The 23,911-nt window shown below is 35.3% G+C and overlaps 1 protein-coding gene across 1 annotated transcript; it reads right to left on the reverse strand.

The window, feature by feature from the left end:
* Positions 1-1,895: 1,895 nt before the first annotated feature.
* On the reverse strand, positions 1,896-23,811 carry LOC149416594 (32 kDa beta-galactoside-binding lectin lec-3-like). Its single transcript, XM_089641416.1, has 4 exons — positions 23,690-23,811; positions 23,474-23,562; positions 5,864-6,065; positions 1,896-2,354 (listed from the first exon to the last, which is right to left on the reverse strand). Exons 1-4 carry the CDS (start codon positions 23,699-23,701, stop codon positions 2,241-2,243), a joined length of 417 nt encoding a protein of 138 aa, XP_089497542.1. The 5' UTR covers positions 23,702-23,811; the 3' UTR covers positions 1,896-2,240.
* Between the last annotated feature and the right edge of the window lie 100 nt (positions 23,812-23,911).

The raw sequence follows: 23,911 nt of genomic DNA on the forward strand, positions 1-23,911 counted from the left end.
ATTTGAAATTTAGCCGTGAAAACAAGCATTGTTTGGGCACCGAGTGCCCGGTTTTAGTATCACACATAATGTATTTTGCGTGTAACGGGAATTCTCACGGTGGGTAAGAAACAACCTTCATGTTATCGTTTTGTATGAAATGTCAATGTTTTTTTGCATCGCAGCTGCATTAAATATGAATAATATTCTGGGAGCAGTGACATTATATTGTTGTATAATGATAATAATAAATAGTCGTGACTTGGTTCCGTGTTACTATGGTATGAAAATGTTCTCAAAATATTTCCTGTTTGTCTTTAGGCTAGGGTAGGTGCAGGGCCGCCCCTGTACAGGCGCTATTAGAGCAGTCCACTTGCCAAGGCCCCAGTAACTATGGAGCCAAGGCGCTGATCATACATGACACATAACGCAGCGCCCTTGAGGTTTTCACTAGCGCCAGCAGCCGTTTGGCTCAGGACAACCCCGGGATGGGTTCTTATTAGGACTTGAAAAATAAATAGAAATATCATCAGAATGTCGATGTAATTGATGGTTAATTCTCGTCCATTTTGGGACTCCCTGGGCTTACCGTCTGTAGGTATTAAAAATAAATGTAATCTGTTGTTACCGTTGAATTGTTAATATTTTAAGGCTTTTGAGGAACCGAAAATAAACAAAATCATTTTCATCCGGAAGTACCTAATATGGTTATTAAAGCTTATTACTAATCTTTAATTTCTAGGTATCTCTGGTGATTTTCATTAAGTCAAAATTAAGGCACATTGAGTTATGACCCTTTTGATGTGAAATTACAACTTTAAGTTTGTCACCACGTCTCTTTTACAGTCTTACAGTTTTTTTTATAATTGGCAAACTTCCAAACATATCTATTTACCTGAAAACAGCTTTTAAAAAAAAACAAAAAATAACAATTGGATAGCGCCGTATTTCGGTAAAAACCACCTCCAAGGGACTATCAGAAATCTTCTGTCGTAATCCAACTGCAACAAAAATTGTCAGGTGGTTGTAAATTCCAAAAACTTCCCATTAAAAAACCAAGCGTTTAATTTAGGTCTGGTGCAATTTGATGGAAGCACCCTCCCAAATAAACACTCCCATTGAATTGGTTAGAGTTAGTATTTCAAGCCGGTTCAAGTATCGGGACGCCATAGAGTCCCGAGTAAATCTGACTTCCAAGAAACTGGGCTCTTGTATATGTGTACAAGACGCCCTCGTTGTTCGAGTGGAATTACTTTTGACATTTGGCGTATGTAATTATGTATCGTCAACGAGGCTCAAGAATAAAAAGTCGACCAATGTATGTACTTTTGACGGCAATTGTGAGCGGCCTAGATTGGAGAATCCATACCCTGTTGACCGAGAACCAACACAATAATGCAGAAACAAATAATTTTTATTTTAATGTACCTACGAGTATTACGGTTATAAAAGCTTGTTAGGAATGTGTAATTTCTAAGTATCTCAGGTGATTTTAATTAATGCTTATTTGAGTTATGGCCATTTTGATGGGAAATTTCAGCTTTCTTATAGGTTTAGGCTTTCAAACTACGTATTGCTAATAGTTACTTCGTCGCTTTTACATTCAACTTTATAATTGGCCAAACTCCAAACATGTCTACTAACCTGCAAACAGCATTTTAAAACATCTTCTGGCGTAATCAAACTGAAACAACAATCAACTAGTCTGGTGGTTGTCATTTTCAAATACCTATCATTAAAAGAGAATATTTACAAAATACTTTATGGTAAAAATATTAGTAATTTACTAATGAAGTATGTTTTAAGAAGGTACATTTATATATAATACATAAATATAATAATTTTCATTTAATAACTTCGTTCTTAATACCACTTTATTGTGTATATTTTTAACATATACAACCAACAGGTCTCGGTTCATCCTGAACCTCTATCAGGGTTTATATAAAAAACAACTTAAATTAATAAGAGAGTTACAGTGTATTTACAGGCAAGATAGAAGAGGGAGAGAGAATATCGACTTTGGTGGAGAGGCGAGTTGGAGGTAGGGAAGAGAGATGGGGTAAAAGTAGGAGTGGGGAGGTGGAATATGTGTAAAATGGGGCTATTTTATAAGTCTAATTGTTTATTTAATAAATTGGTTTTATTTATTTTTAGGGTTTTTTATTTCGAGTGCTTCTAAATTATTAGACAGGCATATAGTATATAAATGTTATTTTTAAATCATTTTCACGGGGAAGTTGGTGAACTGATGAATTTCTTCAACAAAATCTAGCGTTTGTTACGCGAGCTCCTCCGAAGACTGCAACATGAGAGATGGAGCGCATTGGAAGGCGATGATTGAAGTTGTAGAAGTGACAACCATTAACAGTCACCTAAAAAATAAAACAATCACATTGTTACGTTTATATAGATATAGGTAGAACCGCAAGCAAAAGAAGATGTGCAGACGCATGTCTCTTGCAATGCGCAGAAAGGTCGTGGTTTATTCGTATTAGCTATAGCTCATTGGTGGTTTGCGCACTCGCTGCGCCCACATCCCTTCAATCCAAACATTAAGAAACGGTATTTTGCTATTGGCCGAACAACCAGGGTTGTTTTTTTTACAAATTCTCCCCTTCCCTGTGAAATAATAATGATTTGAATGTAAATTGTATATTTGTTTATTTGAACATTCACAGGACATTTTACTACAAGTTAAATTGGTTCGATGTACTGATCAAACATTAATTTGCTGTCTAAGTAAACATAGATTGTAGAAGTTTATTGTTCAAGTTGTAAGGATGGATACATTTATTATTTTATTTATGGTAAACGTAATAGAGTGACACTTAGATGTGAAAAGGACAATAAGTTTGATTCACAGTACGCGCATAAATGATCAAGATCGGTTTGTAATTCCGTATAATAGGATAAGGATTGTATAGGTTTAAAAATTTCCATATCATTCGCTTATAAAACGCAGTAACTTTTTTGAAAGCATACATAAATTTCATTTATGTAAATATTAAATAAGATTGGTCCGAGATGCGACCCCTGGGGCACACCTGAGGTTTTTTCATTGCGCAAGATACGAAACCATTAACAACCGTGATAATGATTCCATCCCTCCAACTGCAGTGCAAGGCGATGGGTCGAGAGAGCGTCTGGCTGGTGAGGTCAAAAGGTCTCCCTCAACCAGTCTCTCCCAATTCGACCAGAGGTGGGTCGGATCGGGAGAGGTGGTTGAGGGAGTCCTTTTGATCTCACCAACCAGACACTCTCTCGCCCCATCGTTTTGCACTGCAGTGGGAGGGATGGAATCATAAGTCCTTACTGACATATGTTGCGATCCATCTATAGAAGTCCAAAATTCATCAATATTTATTAGGTAAATTGCTTGTGAACATTGTTCTCTGTTGGTCGATTTTGTAAATTATTCCATTCGCTATCGGGCATATTACAGTCGCCAATGATTAACAAAGACAGCAGTATCGATCAATATTATAAAATTGTTGAATATTGGAGCACGAGTAGTTTTACCTACTACGTTTGTACTGCTTATGTTCTAGAACATTTCAACGTTTTTACAGGTTAACTAACCCTATCGTTACTTTAATAGCTCAATTTTTGGGAATGTAATCATTTTTTTGTTCTAATGACTGATTACTATAACTTGCGTCTCATCTTAATTATACTCGTAACAAAAACAAAATGTATTTCAAGAATCAAGATCATTCTGCAGAAGAATGGAATCGGTGTTATTTTATATAATTAAAACCAATCCTACAGTGCACACACTATTCAAGAGAATACTATTTGGTAAGTATACAGGTGTAAGTGTACACGATGAATGTCCATCATTACTAGCACTGCGCTACAACCCCAGGGTGTGATTTAAACTTCTGCGCAAAGGATATCCACCGGCTCAGGTTCTTGATAATAATAATAATAATAACATGGCATTTATATAGCGCAGTTTAGTGTCATTTCACTTCTTAACTACTCGTATAACAAACTTTAAGAAATGGTAATTCAGTATTAGTGGTTCTTAAAATTATTCCTACAGTGTGCCTTACCCAAATACAGATCTAATATTATAAAATTAAATACACTGTTTATAAAAAGTGAGGACAAAACTTAGAATAACAATAACAGCAGGACAGGAAAAAAACGAATATTAAAACTAAAACATTATATAAAACAGGAGATGCTCAGAAATGAGAAATTTCTGAGCAGATACTTTAAAAAGGTACAATAAGGAGACAACCGAAACCAAACAATTACCGGAAGTTTTAGAATATGGCTTATTATTAAATATTGAAAAGAAGTTAAAATGTATGAATGGTAAGATTTTTTAAATAATTTTGTTTTTAAAGCCCGTTTAAATTCAGCAAAATTCTGTCAGAAGTCTATTCCAGATGAGAGGGCCTGTTACACTAAAAGAACGATCATAGTAAACAGCTCGATTTGACCTAGAAAGTTCAATTAGACGATTAATAACATCTAGATCTGCTGACCTTAGAGTAAGCTGTCTATTGCTTAAGTTTTGTCGGATACATAGTTCCGATATATAGGCTGGCGCCATTCCCAGATCTTAAACTCTATTCTTTCAGGGCATCGAAGCCAGTGAAGGCGATCCCTTAGAAGTGGGGTTATACGGCAATACTTAGATTCACCAAAAATCATTCTTGCCGCAGCATTAAAAACTGACTGGATTCTATTGATTTTATTCTGAGGAAGGCCGGCATATGCACTATTGCAATAGTCCATACGTGAGACGACGAACGAATTTATGAGTGACTTTGCTCCATCAGAGGGAAGGCATCTCCTGATTGATTTTATCTGCCTTAAATGGAAAACTTACTGCTTTTGAAATTTGCGATTCAAGAAAAAGAATATTGTCCATAGTAAAACCCAGAAATTTTTTGGAGAAGGGATTATATCTGTATCCTGAATACGGATTGGACTGAAGTCAATGAGAGCTTGCCTTCCAGGGGAAGCTATCCACATAAATTCTGTCTTTGTGGGATTTAGTTTAAGTTTATTGACAGACATTCAACTTGAGATTGTGTTGATGAGGCTAACCACCTCGTTTTTAAGGACGTCTTTTTCATCCGAAGAACAAAACTTGAAAATCAAACGATCATCTGCGTAGCCTTGTGATTCAAAGAAAGCTGAGTGAATTAGTCGTTCAAGACGATTCGTATAGAGAATGAAGAGAATGGGGCCTAGTACAGAACCCTGGGGAACTCCAAATTCTATAGGAGTTTCAGGTGATGTACGTTTATTGAAAGTTACTGAGGCTACTCGTCTAGACAGGTACGATGTCATCCATTGGAGTGCATCACCTCGAACGCCAAATTTGGTTTCAAGCACATTTAGTAAAATACTATGATCTACTGTGTCAAATGCCGCACTCATGTCAAGAACAGATATCAAACCCAACTTACCTGCTTCCATCCCGATGATCAAGTCTGAAACAACCCGCAAAAGAACAGTTTCCGTTGAATGAAACCGTCGATAAGCGGATTGATTTTTGGCAAACAGACCAGCGGAGTTCAAGTAGGTACCCCACTAATTGTTTGGCAACGATTTTCTCAAGCAGTTTTGATAGGAATGGTAGGTTGGATATTGGCCTGTAATTATCAGTATTAAATTTTGTTTTTTTAGTATTGGAGTTATAATTGATTTTTTAAGTGATCCCGGTACAAGTGAATTTACTAGAGACTTCTGGATATTTTTGGTAATTACAGGTGCTATATCCGGGTAACATTTTTTTAAGAGCCAGGTCGGTATGGGGTCTTGAGCGCATTGCTTGTTTGGGCAAGACTTCACAGACTTCTTAACTATCTTTCTCCCTATTAGGCACTATCATTCCGTACCAATCTAAATGTGTACTTACAGCAATGTGGTTGGAATTGATTTTGATTACGATGATGAAGTCGTCTCCTCGGCACAGAGGCATGCCACCCTCCCTTTCCTCGTGGCCCCACGTGATGGGGGGTTGGAAGTGATTCCTCACCACGCAACCCTCACCGAAGCGAAAGCTGGAGTGGAGAGGGACATCGCCGCCGGAATTACTTTTCTTCAGCTCGATGTCAAATCTGGAATGTTCAATATAGGTATAAATATAATGTTAAAGTCTCCCTTACTGTTGTAGTTACAAATATGAACTAAACGGTATTTGAAAGAAAAAAAATACCAAGCTTTACATTAAAATACAGAAGATAACCACAAAATAATTCAAATGTAAATCTCTATGAAACCAAAGGTCACGATGGCAATTTGAGAGTTTTTATGAATTTTTTATATGAAACGATAAAAAGCGAGGTAACAGTAATGTTTATAATAGATTTTTCTAATGAAACATGTATTTTTTGTTATCAGTGATTATAGTTCAGTGTTTAGTCCAAAAAACGTAATATGGGCCATTTTTATATATTAATATATTAAATTATTATATTTGATTTCCTAATTGTTATATTCCAAAAATTATTCTGATAATAAAAGTTTATTACTAATAATAAAATTTGAAATAGTTTTCGGAAATATTCCCTTTATTTATCATTGAGGAGCGGAAATACAAACAAATTCTCTGACTTTCTGACAGCATCTTTAAGAAATTTAATGCAAAGATCAATATGCCAAATTTATGAAGGGTTAAGGAGTTCGAATATTGTGATGAACGGCAGTGTTAGCAATTTACCATCCGCACATCACAATGGTTTTGGAAGAAACAGGATATTATCCCTTTTGCCTGTATTATAAAAGTATTTTTAATAAGGTTGTAATACGTTTTGCTGGATTAAATCAATACTCGTGTTTTAATAAAGACAGCTGCCACTCAATTAACAAAATCATAAAAGTTTAAAACCTAATACGCATAATCCCAATGCTAAGAACGACCACGGCTCACCATTTGTATTTAAGTGTGAAACGGTACAACATATTACTTTCCAAAAACGAAATAAAGTTAACGGAAACTATTCAAAAAGCAAATTAACTCCCTGAAATTGTATAGTGATATATTGGTATAATACATCAATGAATCAAAGAATAGTATTATTACGCTAGCGTCCGGGCGGTTTCGGCCCTCTGATTGGTCGAATTCAAATCGTATGTTTCGGGTAAATTTCAGATTAAAAAAATAAATTGGGTGTCTGCAAGCAAAAAACGACCACTCTGTCGCTCAATTTTAAACGTCCGTAAGATTCATTTCGGTTTGCAGGCGACTGCACCCAAAAAATTAAGACTTGAAAACTAAGACCCGATTTCATACTGAAATACCGTTACAAAATTTACTTGCGATCTCAAGGCGATCAAAACTTGAACCTTTCATAACTCACCGAAAAAAATCCGTCGTAGTTATATTTCCAAGCGGCAGGTTCGCCAGTAAAAAAAGTAAGTTTTAACAAGGAAATTTTCGTTCCAAAAACATAATTAAAATTTGTTTTATTTTTTTGCCGTCGTGCCGTTAGAAAATGTGCTGTTTTTTGAATCGCCTCATGTAATACGAGATTTCTTCAAAAAAATCATTTCTTCTCATATAATTTTTGGATAATATGTTTTAGAAAGTTAATAATCCATTGGATTAATTACATTTCAGTAAAAATTATTCACAATTAAGTGTTAAATATTTGACGTGTGAAAAGAATCACGCGACAGACAGATTCGTCGGTGTTACCAGCATATATCGATTTGAGCAAATATTGATTGGAGGCACTGCTGAAAACACTGTTTGGTTGGTTCAATGAGCAGTGACCTTTTTATCAATATTTATGCTAAAAATATATACAAATGTATAATTGTAAATAATATCTAAATGAGTCGTGTAATTTCTATACCCGCTATATCAACTTTCATTGATTTGGAGAAAACCGCAAAAAACTGTCACATCTTTAGCGTACATAAGTAATTGCATTACAATTTTTTGAAGTGAAACTTCTTTAGGCGCGTAATGAATTTTCGGGGACGGAGTAAAACCGAGTCACGATCGAAACGAAAATGCGGGTACCCCCACCACCGATTAAAGTTCATTTGATCTAGTCAAAGTTTTGAAGTAACATATAAATGCTTCTTAGCTCATCCCGACAACTGGCGTTGGTGGTGTAATGGTCAGCATAGTTGCCTTCCAAGCAGTTGATCCGAGTTCGATTCTCGGCCATCGCACATTATTTTTTTGTTTTTAACGCCTTTTTCATTCAATATCTTATTTTTTAGTAGGTCAGAACATTTTTTAAAAGAAAATAATATTGCAAAATAATAAAAACACTTATCTCACTGTGATAAAACATTACTCCGCTAGAGCGCGCTTTGCGTTATTGTGTTGGATTAAAATTATTATCTAATCCGTATATTATGATAATTGTATTACATTTATTTAATTAATTTATTTATTTTGATAATATGTAATAATTTTCAAAGTTTTGAAGTAACATATAAATGCTTCTTAGCTCATCCCGACAACTGGCGTTGGTGGTGTAATGGTCAGCATAGTTGCCTTCCAAGCAGTTGATCCGAGTTCGATTCTCGGCCATCGCACATTATTTTTTTGTTTTTAACGCCTTTTTCATTCAATATCTTATTTTTTAGTAGGTCAGAACATTTTTTAAAAGAAAATAATATTGCAAAATAATAAAAACACTTATCTCACTGTGATAAAACATTACTCCGCTAGAGCGCGCTTTGCGTTATTGTGTTGGATTAAAATTATTATCTAATCCGTATATTATGATAATTGTATTACATTTATTTAATTAATTTATTTATTTTGATAATATGTAATAATTTACAGAAAAAAAAATTAAAACTATCTCCCTCTGATAAAATATCCGTTCGCTAGAGCGCACTACGCGATCTTGTGTGGGATTCTATTTCTGTACATTGTACATTATTTTTAAAAATATATTATATTGAAGTGAAACTTCTTTAGGCGCGTAATTCGGGGACGGAGTAAAACCGAGTCAGGATCGACACGAAAATGCGGGTACCCCCACCACCGCTCACCGTTCACTGTCCCTCTCTCACCATATGCGCTTGTTGAGGTGGGGGAGCCGCTCACGAACGTTCTCTCTCTTCTCTTCTTTCCTCTCTCTCAGACACCAGCGAACTGCGCCACGCCAAGCATCAGCTGCTTGGTTAGTATACTGCGTCGTGAGTGTAATACGAGTGAAATACGTAATTGATTGTGGTTCATACGGTTTAACAAAAGAAGTTTCACTTCTGTCTTGCGTAGGCTTGACACACCCACTTTTTTTTATATAATGAATTGGAGTAATAAAATTTCGAAAAGCATTTATTTTTCTATATATGTCTAGCAATAATTAAGTAATTTCGATAAATAAAATGGATAAAGCGGATTTTGATACTCACTTCGTGATTTTGAAAGTCAACTGAGCCGACATGGCGGGTTTAGAAACACACGCGTAGATCATTTTGACACACGAGCGTGGCGTCAGAGCGGCGGCCATATTGTATTTTGGCAACATAACTGCTTGTGATTGGTTGAATCTGATATAGCGGGTTTTGATAGTAACTTTCAAACTCAATTTTAGGCTCCTCTTGTTGCTCGCAAAAATGTGAACAAGATGTCATACTCAGATCATTTTGTCAAAAAATCGGATATAGCGGGTATAGAAATTATAGGATTCAAATATAATATATCATTATAAATCCACCATTATAAAGCCGGCAGCAAAAATAACCAATTCCGCTCGATACATACATAATTAATTATTTTGTGATGTCACAATAACGACCCCATGCGCTATACTGTTAAATATCTTGATAATTTTGCATTATTGACGTAATTAATAACCCAGAAATTTGTTTTAAAAACTACCTGTGAATCGGTTAAAAGAAATATATTGTTGTCATATAAATATATATTTCAATTTAATAACTATGGCTAAAAGGAATGTGGACGATATTTTACCAGAATTGATCAAATTTCGGAATGTTCGAATGAAGGAAGGAAATTTACCAATTGATCGGAGTGCCAGAAGACGTATAGATTATATGACAGATGACCAAATTGAACATAATAATTCCAGAAGGCGGATTTCCACAGCAAATAGAAGGAGTGTATTCTTGAAGTGTGCTCTTATCAATAATCCTTATTTTGTGCTTCCAGAACAGAATCATTTCGGCGCCATGTCAAAAGATTGTACAGTCGAGCATTGCAAAGCGGTTCATTTTGCAGTTGAAAAAGGTAAACTTTTACATTCTTGCTGTCACAATGGAAAAGTAACAGCACAAGTTTCAGCTTATCCTAGATTGTAGTCAATCTAAGAACCTTAGGAATTTTATTCGTCAATACAACAGTGCTAATTAATTTGCCTCATTTGAAGCGCAACTATCTAATATCCCAGTTAATGGTCCATATTGTTTAAAAAATTCTGGTGAGGTATATCATCTGACTTCCAGAAGTATATAAGTTGAAGATTAAATACCTTCCTATGTTCAGCTTAATGCATATGATTCCGATGAGGCTGTTAGAGTGCGTATGAGTCATCCATCAAATGCCGATTGCTATCAAAATATAATGCAAATAATTGATCGTAAAATACGCCAAATAAGCCTTTATGTCCATCAGTATAAGAAACTAAAAGAAGCTATCGATGAAGAAGAATTACGAATTGCTGCTGACGGTGGGCAAGTGCGAGATATTCGTCTATTATTTACACGTTCGTCGGTTGATGTCCAACGGAGCTACAATACTCCAACCAGTCCTCACGATATCGCCATGGTATACGTAGCAGAGAGACACGGGAATTTATCATCGGGTATAGATATCGCTGTTTATCCTAAAAATGTTGAAGGACTTCAAAGGGTGGCAACTTTATCAAAGCATTGAGATCTCATGGTTTTCCCACCATTATTTTCATCAGGTGTAAATTTGGTCGTCCTTATCTATTCCATCACTTTTACATGCAATCCCAAATGGCCAGATATACAACCGGAATTGGAACATTATCAATCGGCCGCGGACAGGCCCAATTTAGTGGCAAAGGTTTTCCATCTAAAAGTCAAGGATTTTATTCATGATATGACTGAGAAACATGTTTTTGGAAAGGTAATTTTTGGCTTTGTACAATTGAATTGAAAAGCAAAAAAGAGGACTCCCTCATCTACATGGTGTATTTATACTTTGCAGCCAGGATAAGTTGTATATAGCTTCTGATATTAATAATGCCGTATCTGCAGAACTACCCCATCCAAAGAGTTTGGCTTTGTACCGTATTATTTAAAAAAATAACATTCATGACCATTTGGCGTCCTCAATCCAAGGTCAGTCAGTCAATGGTAGACGGTAAGTGCTCGAAAAAAATTCCCTAAGTATTTTTTTTTTGTTTTTAAAAGAAAGACAAACATTCCCGGGTTACGAATAAACTGACAATATTTGAAAATCTCCTACTACCACCACAGTAAGCTGAAAATGTTGCTTGTGTTGTGATGGAGGACTTAGCCAGCCGAGGAATTGAATACACTACGCCTGGGTGGGACCCAAACGCGATGTTAACTCGGCCATCGACCGGTCAAATTTAAAGATGCTACTGATAATGCATTCCTTAGCACTACTATTTACAACTATTTAAGATATATATTTGTACAGCGCCCTTGAGGTGATTTCTCACGAAAACGGCGCTATATAAATTAGCCAAATATTATTATTATTAAGTGAAAAAGAATTAAAAATATATTTTTAATGTGTTTTCAAAGTCCACCAAAATCAAACAACATTCCGAGCGAGTTTTTGGAATTTTAGTGTAAAATCACCTTTAAGGCGTTTTACAATTATAAATAATAATCTCGTTAACGATTGATGAACTACTTGATACACTAATTGCATTCACTGGCTGCTGCTCCTCAATCAACAATAACAAATGAAATTAATCGCCCGATAAATGTAATGCCGCCTGATATATTATTTTTTGGACGTGATTGTCTGAAAAGGTAAGTTTTCTATGATGATTTGATGACGTTATTATCGTATAAAGCTCACTCTTGAAACACACAAAAAAATTTCATACAAATATTTAACAATCACACCTGAATTTTTTCGGACTCACCTCCAAAATATAACAAATAAGTTAATATTATTGAACGCAAATCATGTAAGTATCAACGTTCAATGACCGACCTATATTGAGTGTATTTAATAATAATATTATTTTGAAATGCTCCCCGATCTTCCTGTAATTTATTTATTTATTTATTTATTTATTTATTTACGGACAAATAGTCCATTAACAACATATTAATTACACGAATAAGTTTTATAAACAGAGATGACAGTGAAAGGAGAGCATATATAAATGAGGAGCGAAGACAATAACAATGACAATAATAATATAAAAGTAAGAATGGGAGATAATAATAAGTCAAAGCATGAAGATGGTTCAAAGGGCATTAGAAATTAGACATTGCGTATTGACTGTCGAAAGTCATTTAGGCATATACCACAAAATTCAATGCTTTGACTTGACAGTGAGTTGACAAGTCTCGACATTCTGGACAAAGGAGAATGGTATCCATAATTGGTAGAATGTTGATTGACGAACAGCAATTCATTATTTCGGAGTCTACGGGAAGGGATGTTGAATTGGATAAGTTGCAACAAAGCAGGTGAGTCTGTAATACCATTGATAATCTTGAATATGCAAATCAGATCAGTGTCCCTTCTACGTTTCTCCAAAGAAGAAATGTTTAAAGTTTGTTCAACTTCATCATATGAGTACTCTCCTCTTTCAAGACCCAACCTCCAAGCGATTCCTCGTAGGAAGCGATGTTGTACGGATTCTATGTGACAGATGTGGACAGCATAGAAAGGAGACCAAATAACACTAGCGTATTCAAGGTGAGGGCGATCTAACGAGCAGTAAAGAGTTTTAAGGGTACTTATATGTTTAAAGTCAGAGGTTATTCTATGAACGAAGCCAAGTAGTTTAAGTGATTTGTTAACAATGTTGTTAATGTGCTCACGGAAAGAAAGTTTGCAGTCTAGAGTGACCCCAAGATCCTTGATAGATGTTACAGTAGATAAACAAACATTGTTTAATTTATAATCAAACTGAATAGGTTTTTTGGTTCTATAAAAGGACAAAATTTTACATTTATCAACATTAAGTTCCATGCAGTTTATTTTGCACCAATTATTAAACGAGTCAATATCACGTTGAAAATGTAAGCAGTCAAGGTAGGATTTAATTGTCTGAAGAATCTTATTATCATCCGCAAAAAGCCAGAAGCGTGTATGAGAAAAAACTTTGGTGATATCGTTAATAAAAAGGTTGAAGAGAAGCGGGGCCAAATGAGCTCCTTGGGGAACGCCGGACGTTACGTCAATGTTAAAGGATTCAAAGTTGTTTATTTTAACCCTTTGTTTTCTATCGCTCAAGTAAGAGCGAAAGAATGATAACAACGGGTTTCTAATGCCTATAGCATAAAGTTTGGCCATGAGAATCGAGTGATTTACTTTATCAAAGGCTTTGGAGAAATCAGTATAGAGTACGTCAACCTGAGTGTTGTCTTCCAAGGCTTTAACAATGGTATTTGTAAAGGACAATAAATTAGTTGTTGTAGATTTCGCCGATCTAAATCCATGCTGTTCATCAATCAGAACATTTTTGAATATAGGAGTGATTTTCTTTGTAATTATCGACTCAAATATTTTTGGAATACAAGATATAATTGATATTGGTCTGTAATTTTCAATGTTTGACTTGTTCCCGGACTTAAAAATGGGTCGAATATATGAAATTTTCCATGAATCAGCAAATGTTCCAGATGAGAGTGATAAGTTGTACAACATACAAATTGGGTTAGATAATGAATATTTACATTCTTTTAGCAAGATTTCTGGAATGCCATCAGGTCCGGTACTTTTTTTGTTAGAAAGTTTACTTAAAGATTGGTAAACCTCTACAAGTGAGATTTGGCAATCATTCAAGTCAATGTTGTAGTCATAGTTGAGTGGAGGGATGTTGCATGAGGCACCAGAATATACAGAGGAGAAGTGTTTAGCAAAAAGGTTGGCGATGTCAAGACCGTTAGTAGCATGAGTTTCATTATAGTGCATACTAGAAGGAAGATCATTATCAGTACGCTTTTGCGCAACAAATTGCCAAAATTGTTTAGGGTTTTGCAGTAATTTTGACTCAGTAACTTCTACATAAGATTTATAGCATTTGGCTGATTCGATTTTGGACAGTTCCCTTAAATGAGAAAATTTTCGATACAAGTTTAAGTTGCCAGTGTCTTTAAATAGCTTATGAGTTTTCTTTTTTTCAATTATTAACTGTTTGAGTTTTGAGCTAAACCAATTTGGAAACTTGGGTTGATAGTAACATCCCTTAGGAACAAACAAATCTATAGCGCGTGAGACGCATTCATTAAATTTAAATACAGCGTCATTAATATCAGATTTTAAAAATAGTACTGACCAATTAATCTGGGAAAGAAATTTGTTCATATTAGAGTAGTCACCATTAAGATATTTGTAGTGATAAGAGGCACTTGGTTTCAAAGAATCTAATTGGAAGAAATTAGTGATGTTAATAGAGAGAGGTGGATGATATTTATCTATAGGTAACAAAGAGACATCAGCTTCACTTACTATGATATTTGGTATGCTAGAAAAAATTAAATCTAGGCAAGAACCTAGATAGTTAGTGACTGGCTTTATTTGAAACAGATTCAAGTAGGCAAAAAAATTTACAATTTCAGTAGCTTGTGGGGAAAGATTACTAGTAGGAGTTTTGACACCTTGGTTGTCGTTCAGCCACAATATTTTAGGTAAATTATAATCGCCACAAATAAATAAGGAATCAGCGTTTCTAGAAACATGTTCAGTTAAAGCAGTATGTGACTTATAGACTTCTATCGAAGAGGATGGAGGAATGTAAACACAACCGAGTACAAGTTTTTTGTTACCTAATAGAACACATAGAAACAATTGATCAGACACATTGTTAGATGACTCTAGAATATAGCAATGGTATTTCTTGTTTACACATATCATCACTCCACCACCTTTACATTTCGCAGAAGAAGTAGAACGGTCACTACGAAAAATGTTATAGTCAAAAAATCCCAACTCAGCAGATGAGATATTATCGGAGAGCCATGTTTCAGTAAAAAATATAAAGTCATATTGACACACACTGACGTTACAGCGAATGATGTTCAGTTTTGTGTTTAGGCCACGAACATTTTGGTAGTACATTGAGTAGGAATTATTCACAGAACTAAATAGTAATACTAAACACGTTGGATAAAGAAGAAGTCACGCGAGAGTGCGCGCTTTTGTCCATCTATTAGGCATGATTTGAACCAATCAAATGCCGTATTCTTTATTCCAATTTTATGGACTTAGCCAGAAGGATTTGATGAGAGACTACGTCAAATGCCTTAGCTAAATCTATAAATATTGCCAAACATTTACATATCACCTTTGTCGAGGGCTTTTGTTATATGTGATGTAAGTTCTAGAAGAGCTGAATCTGTATTTAGCCCTTCTCTGAAGCCAGTTTGACGAGAGAATATTATATTTTATAAGATAGTCGATAAGTCTTTTTTTTACTATTTTTTCAATAATTTTTGATGACGTGATGACGATATAGAAATAGGTCTGTAGTTTTTTATGTCAGTTGGGTTCCGGTCTTAAAAATTGGTTGAACTAGTGCAAGTTTGAGTTTTTTAGGGAATATACCTTTAATAAGACTGAGGTTAATGATATGTACTAATGGTTGATGTCATGATTGCACGAATGGGAGAGTTTTAATTGTTTCATAGTTTGTGAAATTTCTGCACTCTTTCTGGTCTAGTGTGAGAATATTATCTGTCTAAACTAAAAACTTACCTTTTTAAGCTGTCGTACCCTTAAATTAAATATACGATTCCTAAGAGAAAGTCCAGTTATATTCAATTTTTCAATTTTGTCCTAAATCCTGTATCTAAATTTCGCCAATAAACAATTATATAATGTAAATTAAGTGTTAATCTCAAGTGACCTACCAGTACTTATTGTACCTATTGTACTGTATATTATCTCCATAAATAGTTAAGTAATAACATAGATCACTGTAGAGATGTATTATAAGTTTGTACAGCGCCCTTGAGGTGATTTTGCACAAAAACGGCGCTATTATTATTATTATTATTATTTCACTGGTAGACTGATTGATTATGTCAGCAAGAGCATTTTCATCGGTTGATGCCTTTAATAAGACTATGCCATATTTAAAATGATGCCTTATTGATGCCTTATTGATGCCTTGTTGATGCCTTATTTAAAATTTGTGATTGTGACTAGTTTTTTGCCGATATTACAAAAGTATTCGTTTATGTGACTGGTTACAATGTCTGGATGGTCGTTTAGAGATGATTATTTGATCGGTATTAGATATTTCTTTGATAATATGCCAGATTTTTTTGTTATTATTACTGGCTCTGTACAGTTTTTCTTTGTAGTAGTTTTCTTTTGTGGTTTTAACATACATTTCTGTATTTTTACATATATTTCTGTATTTTTTATAAAATATTTTGGCTTGAGTGTCCATATTATTGAGTAGGTTTTTGTGGAGCTTGTCCCGTTTTTTAATACAAAAAAATAGGCCATCTGTGATCCATGGTTTAATTTTTTTATTTTTTGAATTATTCAAACGGGATTCTTCGGTGACATCCTCAATATGTTGCAGAAGGATATTAGAAAAGCAACGTCTACATCGTTGGAATTTAAAGAGGGGTGCCAATTTTCTAATTTAATTTTAGAAGTTAGTTTCTCGAAATTAAATTTTTAATTGTTATATTATTACGAGACGTTCTGGTAGTCAGTTTATTGTGTGTACTGGACAGGAGTCCGCACAAGACTGTAGATTTGGGCGCCGGGTGCAAACCGTGTCTTCAACCGATGAGAATGCTCCTTTACGGCCGATGATGATGATAGTTGTAAAGTTTATGGCAATCTGCCTCCCGCACCCGGTGCTCGGTGAATGTTGGGCACTGGGGGTGCTGTCGTCTCTGCTCGCTTCTGGCGTTTCGCGGTTTTCCTAGCAGGGCCGGCTGGTCTTGAAGAGGTAAACACCAGAAGATTTGGAGCAGAAGACTAGGCAAGGTGAGGCAGGTGAAGAGTAGGAGTCACGTGTAACTAAAACACTTGTTTTGATGGTAAAGATGAACTGATTTAATTTTATTGTCGCTGCTTATATCCTATAAGGTCGACTCTCAGCCGACATTTGGCTGTCGACCGAAAAGGGGTGGGGATTTTACCCACGCTACATGAGAGTACATAAGCCACCCCAAAATGTTGCACATTCATTTTGTCGATGGGTTTGCTAAAGGCGGACGCTTAAAATTGAGACTTGGCAAAGATTTTGCAAGCTCGCCTGTATTACAATTACATAGTAGTTATAACAATTTGTATCTTGACAACTAGATTTTTAGTTTGTTAAGATAAGACAAAAAATAAGAAATGTTTGTAAAATAAAATTGTAAATATGAACTTGAAGCGATCAAATATGTAAAAAGGTTATGGCAGTATTTTGTGCAGGTTCCTAGTAATATAGCGCTCCAAAAGAGGAAAGATTCACTATGCTACGAGGTTCCTGGATTTTTGTAGAGACAAATATGTAAATTAATTACGAAAAAATGGTTACACTAAAATCGTTACAAAAGGCATTTTAAATATCTCCTAATATATATATTTTATATTATATTTTCCCTTGTTCACTGTACCTTATCCGATATTATTCCAAGTCTACGTAAAACGTTTATCGGAAGATTGTGAATCAAATATTCTTTATCATTGAAATTGTGAAATTCAGAAAATAATGATAATGAAAACATTATAATAATATTATTATATTTACTGTTTTTTAAAGTCCATTGGGCATTTACATTAAGTTAGATGAAATGTTTACAATTTTGTACATAAAGCCCGCCACAGAAAGCTGCGCACGATGCTGTACGGCCACGATAACTTAGTGGTTTGATACAGGGGTGTGACCACACATTGCTAGCTGATCTACGCCACGACAACGCCTATTTTCGTCTTTTCAGTCTCAAAACGTTAATATTTCTGATTTATAGATCATTAGATGAGGTTGATGATACTCTCAGTATCGCCCTGATGTAAGAACACCGTTCAGAATTATACATTGCTTGAAATGGCTTGGACCGTTTTGATGACCAGATCTGAATAGCCGGGTACTTCTTCACCTTCCTCTTTCCCACCTCATCACTGCCTCCAACGCCTTCAGCCTTACAACATACCCCAATTGGGGATGCCATAATCTCGTTGGCTCTATGGATATAAGAGTAATCACATAAATTATAATTCGCCGAGTCACTATTTGTATACGTTTCGTCAACACTATAACGCCCGGCTTTACTCGAAGATTATTTATATTGAGAATAAATTCTTCTATATATTTTTAAAGGCTCCGTATATTAAGGTGGAGTATTTTTATATCAGTGAATACATCCGTGTTGATTTTAGAATTGATTTTGAAGCTGCTTTCCCGTTGTGTGCTTATGAAGTCTTTAATTTTGTCGTATATGTAAAGCAGAGTTTATATTTATTTTTACGTACATTATGCGTACATTTATCGTTGTTGGCTTTATGGTATGTTGCTACTTTTGTTTTGTACATCATGTTGGTTTTGACACAGTCGAAACAATTGTGGATTTTGTCCTTTTTCCCGCAATCCTTATATGAGTGATCTTCGCTGCAATGCGTGCATTTTGGTTTGTTCTTTCTGTCGAGGCATTTGATGAAGGTGTGACAAAAACTGAGACGGTGGTAGCAGTGCATCAGATGGTAGCAGATCTCGACGTGGACCCTCACGAAGCCTACATATATTTATGTGATGTGTCTCGATTAATTCTATTCGTACTTGTGCACTAGTTTCGACGATGGTATTGCATAATTTATCCCTCTTCTTATTTTTTTTTTACTATGAGCGTTCAATATTTTTGTCCTGATTTTGACTAATAATTTCGTCCATGAAATTTCTTCGGATTCTTCGTTGCATTCAGCACTCACGCCCTTGATTATTCTGATAAGTCATCAAAGTTCGGTTGTTTGTTGTTTCGTTATGCTTTTTATTCCGATCCCTAATATTGAAGCTGATATCGATTGCGACATTCATTTTTATATCTCTTCCCATATATCTAGTAGATAAAGAGTAGCCGCGATATCCGCTTATCAAAAAAATTATTTTATCGTAATATTTTTTAGGAATATTGTTTTTTGTTATAAAAAAACCATCAGAAATATCCGTAAATATTTATTCCTGCCAAAAACTGGGGGGGGGGTATTGTTTAAAGTGAAAACTTTTCGAATGTTATTATAATAAAACTAATACATTTCTTAGTTTAGTTTACTGTTAGGAAAGCATTTTCGTTTTTTTAAATATTTTTTCTAAATGGTTGTACGGCTATCGCTATTGATATTATAATGTTGTATTCTTACACTAACTACACGGTTTTTTTGGTAATAATGTTGGTTCTAATAATGTTGTTTCGTTTATCCGTTGTATTTATCTGTATTTTTATTATTTCTCCTCAAATAACTTCAAGAGCCCTTGAATACTGTGCACTGAATTTATTCGGTTATGTATTAATTCCTTGTTATAATCCCTGCCATTTGCTTTAAATCCAATGCCGGTTAAAGTTTTTCAACGGAACTACCAACATTATCTCAAGACTCAACACCTCTATCATTTATTTACTTCATACTGCGTATGAGTAAATTATTTAAAAATTCACGTACGCTAGTAATGCTTTATTCCTCACTAGTCAGAAGTACACTGGAATATGCATCGCCTGTCTGGAATCCCAAATACACTTACTATGTCAATAATATAGAGCGCATACAAAATAAATTTATTAAGTACCTAGGTTATAAATACAACAATAATTATATCTGCACTCTCCAATCCCTGAAATCCAGGCGAACGGTAGCTGACATGACATTTCTCCATAAAATAATACAACGAAATAGACTGCTCAGAACTTCTATCCCAAATAAATTTTAACACCCCATCTAAAAGAACTCGACACACCAAACTTTTTTACACAACTAGTAATAATACAAATGCTGCAGCCAATTTCCCTATTTCTCGCATCCTTCAAACATTCAACTCAATTCAAACACGCACAAATACCGATATATTTTTCGATTCTCTCCCTCTATTTAAGAAAAACTTTTTTAAGCACACTGAATTCGCCCACATAACACATACAACCACACACAGACACACATGCACACGTACACACACACAAATACTCATACACACCTCTCTCCTTCCCCAGCATACTAATTAACTTAACTTAAAAATGTAACTTAACCGTAAAATGTATAATATACCTCATATGTATATATGTCAGCGACATTGGAACCAATTATTGTACTAACTTTTATAACTTTGTAACTATTGTCATCTATGTAATTATGTACTGTTTGTTTCTGCAGTAAACAAAAAATAAAATAAAATAAATTTACATCTGAAGATCCCGATTTCATCACATTTGCAGTTACAACTCTGATCTTCTTCACCATACAATACTACCCTGCTAAGGAAAGAACTGCTCGCGGTGTGAGAGTTAATATTATTTTACTGCCTCCTCAATCGAGGGTCGTAGCATCCTTATACCTGTGATGGTTTGAATAATCACGAAAATAAATAAACGATAAATAATAAACGAACGTGCTCAAAAAAAAATTTTTGTTTAGACAACGACGGAAGATTTATTGACAGACAGGCCTGGAGTAAACACATTCACACGGGACAGGGCGCAGGTACAGTCAGTGAGGTTTTGAACTTGAGTACGTTGACAGCTCCGTGAAATCGATACAAATGAGAAGTGTTGTTTGAAATTGCAGTGAATTAGTGAATTCAGATGGCGTTAGAAAGCTTTGTTGGTTTTTGAATTAAAGTGAAATATTATTGGAACGGTTTTTGTGTGAAGTGAAAGTGGTTGGACTCAGTGAGAAAACAATTAATAATAATGACAATAATAATAATTGGATAATTTGTAGAGCGCCGTTTTGTAAAAACCCACCTCAGGGGCGCCAGGTGTTGTGCAATCGCGATTGTGTTATAAAGTTGTGTTGATTTAAACGTGATTTCGTATACAGTTCGAACTAGATTGCTTGTCTTAAAAACATGAAAATAATAAAAATAATGATTGCGTTTTTAAAACAGAGTGAACGTACTTAAAGGCGGGAAGTGTTTAATCGGGCTAGGTTATTGATTTGGCGAGATGGCATTTATCCACGGAGACCGAAAACCAGAGAAACAAATATATCATTAACTGTGGGTTCGAATCCTGACAGATTAGGGAGGTACAATTTTATTTACAGGAATATTTAATTACCCTTTTAAAGTCATAGGGAGGGGATCAAAATGGAACAAATTACAAGGACTTAAAAGGAGAAAATGATTAATGTAATGGAATGCCGGTAGGGAGGAGACCGAAATTTAAACTGATTTAGCTATATAGTGTGTAACCAGGTAAGCTTCACACTAGGATTTGGAGGTGACTAGCAGGGTTTTTTTTATATTATTTATTAAACAACAGAAGTCCCTTTAAAGGACGGATACAGCATCCAAGTTTACAACCCCTGTCGTCCAAATAATGGTTCGAAAGGGAATGTGTCAATCAGACTATCTACCAGCTGGAAAAGGGAGACGGGCCGATGACCTTTTCATATATAGGACAAGACGCAGGTACAGTCAGTCAAAGGGGAAGTTTTGCTAGCGTATGACCGCCCAAATAGAAAGCGATCGGATGCAACCAGACAAAACAGAATGAATACTTTTCTTCTGTTATTTGACTTTCTAATTTATTACTTTTCATCTATTGTTTGACTTTCTAAGTTACGAATTGGGATGCACAAAAACAAATCTAAAGTCGAAAGAGGGAGATGGTAATCTCCGAGATAAAACTACCAACCGAACAACTTTTCTCAACAGGTACCTTTCGAGAGGTAGGCAGCCTCTTTAAATTAAATGCAAAAATCAAACCAATTATCCGTTTATACCTACCTGAGAGGATAGGTATTCAGTAGGAGTTACCCATACCTAATACACGAGGATGCTAGTAACCTCATAAAATAATTACTAGAACCGAATATTAAAATACAGACAGTCCTCATCCTAAATTTGGCATTTCGAGTAGACCTTACATATATCTCACATGATAATTGGCTGAATGGGTAGGCACACAACCTATCGTTAAAAAGCAGGCTAAATGTCGACAAGATCGTCGTGTGTTATCTATGTATTGACCTAGAAAGGGATGTAAATCCCCGACGGCGAGGGAGTTACAACGTTTTCTAGAGGTGGCACGTAACTTAGGACCTTGCGTGTCACATTTTCGCGACTAGATTCGTGACAAGGGATGTCATGGTTTTCCCCTTCTACACTCAGTAAAGTAGATTTTCCTGGAGGTGTATGAGATTGGGGCAATTCTGAAATTGGTGATGAGACCTGGTTTTCTTTATTCTGGCGTGACGGTTGCCGATTTGGAACAAGGGGAGACCCGGCCGGTTGTGACATCCAGACACGCAGATATCGATCGCCTTGCTCAAATTAACATCCATCAGTTTTGTTTGGTAAGAGGAGGAGTCAATCTTAGCATGAAAAAAATTCATTTCCTTTCCTCTCCTTCCCCTCCTAAAATATATACCTGGATGGCGCCGACAACTAACACCATAAATTTATCGTATGTATATCACATATATAAAATCTAACACTTTATTATATTCACATTACCCTACGATAGGTAGAATCGAGTAGCTAGTGGGGGGAGGAGCAGGCGACTTAGAAGATAAGGTTTATAAAATGGTTTTAAAACACAGCGGTAATGGATTCAACTCACTCTATCTCAAAAGAACCAAGGGATACCACACATACATAGATAACTAGGTTTCTAAACCGAGAAACAAAAAACCAACACAACGTTCGGTGAAGCCTTTTTATACTGATCCGTCACGTGAAATGAGTACGTTCAAGGTCGTACGTCACGTAGACAAACTAGGATGTACACACTTGAAGGGGTGTGTAATAAAGAGAGAGGCAAGGGATTGAAAGACGGCAGGGAGGACCTTCCTACCCCGGATATATACATAACCAAAGCCTTATGGAAAAGTTACCTATGGGACTTAAAGGAAAAATTATCGTAGAAAGAAGAGAAGGAAAAGTTTGAAGTAGAAAGGGCGGATCATTACATACCTTATACAACTACAGTAAAACATTGGTCAGTGTGATTCAGTTTCCTGGTGTTAGTTTTTATGGTTTTAATTAAGGGCGCTTAACATGGATTGTCCAAATCTCAATACCATTCGAAATTATAATGTTAGAAAGATTCTAATGTAGTGTCCACTAGTTTATCAGATAATAAATGATTTGCTGCGGATTAAAAATGTGGTGGAATTTTTGGCTAAAAATGGAGTTTCAAGTACGAAGCTCGTATACGTTTCCTTAATAGTATTAATAACACGAACCTGTTAGAGCCACTGTCCACCTTTCCCTGCAGTGTAATGGTGGTGCCGATTTTGGCTCCTCTGGGAATCTGCCCCATATAAACATTAGGCTGAAAAAAAACACAAATTCGTGTTTTAGACAAATGCAATAATATTTTTTCGGTTCCACAACAAAACAGAACAAAGACATAAATCTGACCTAACTTATTTAGTGGAATAAAGTGAAATGATACTTACAAGGTTAGACATAATGAATGTAAACTTATCTTCTGTCTAAAACAAAGGAATAAGGAAATACGTAAGGCATATGCTAAACCTCACTGAATACTAAAATCAGTCAGACTTCAGTAAAAAAGATTATTTGGTCTTATCTGATAGAAAGTAAGTAGATTTACTGCAATGATAATAATGCATCATGTTTTTAACCGATAAAAATAATATATTGCTTGCTTTAAGGCA

Source organism: Hesperophylax consimilis, chromosome 16 (genome assembly GCF_061612785.1).
Source record: "Hesperophylax consimilis isolate HC1 chromosome 16, BYU_Hcon_1.0, whole genome shotgun sequence".
Taxonomy (NCBI): Eukaryota; Metazoa; Arthropoda; class Insecta; order Trichoptera; family Limnephilidae; genus Hesperophylax; species Hesperophylax consimilis.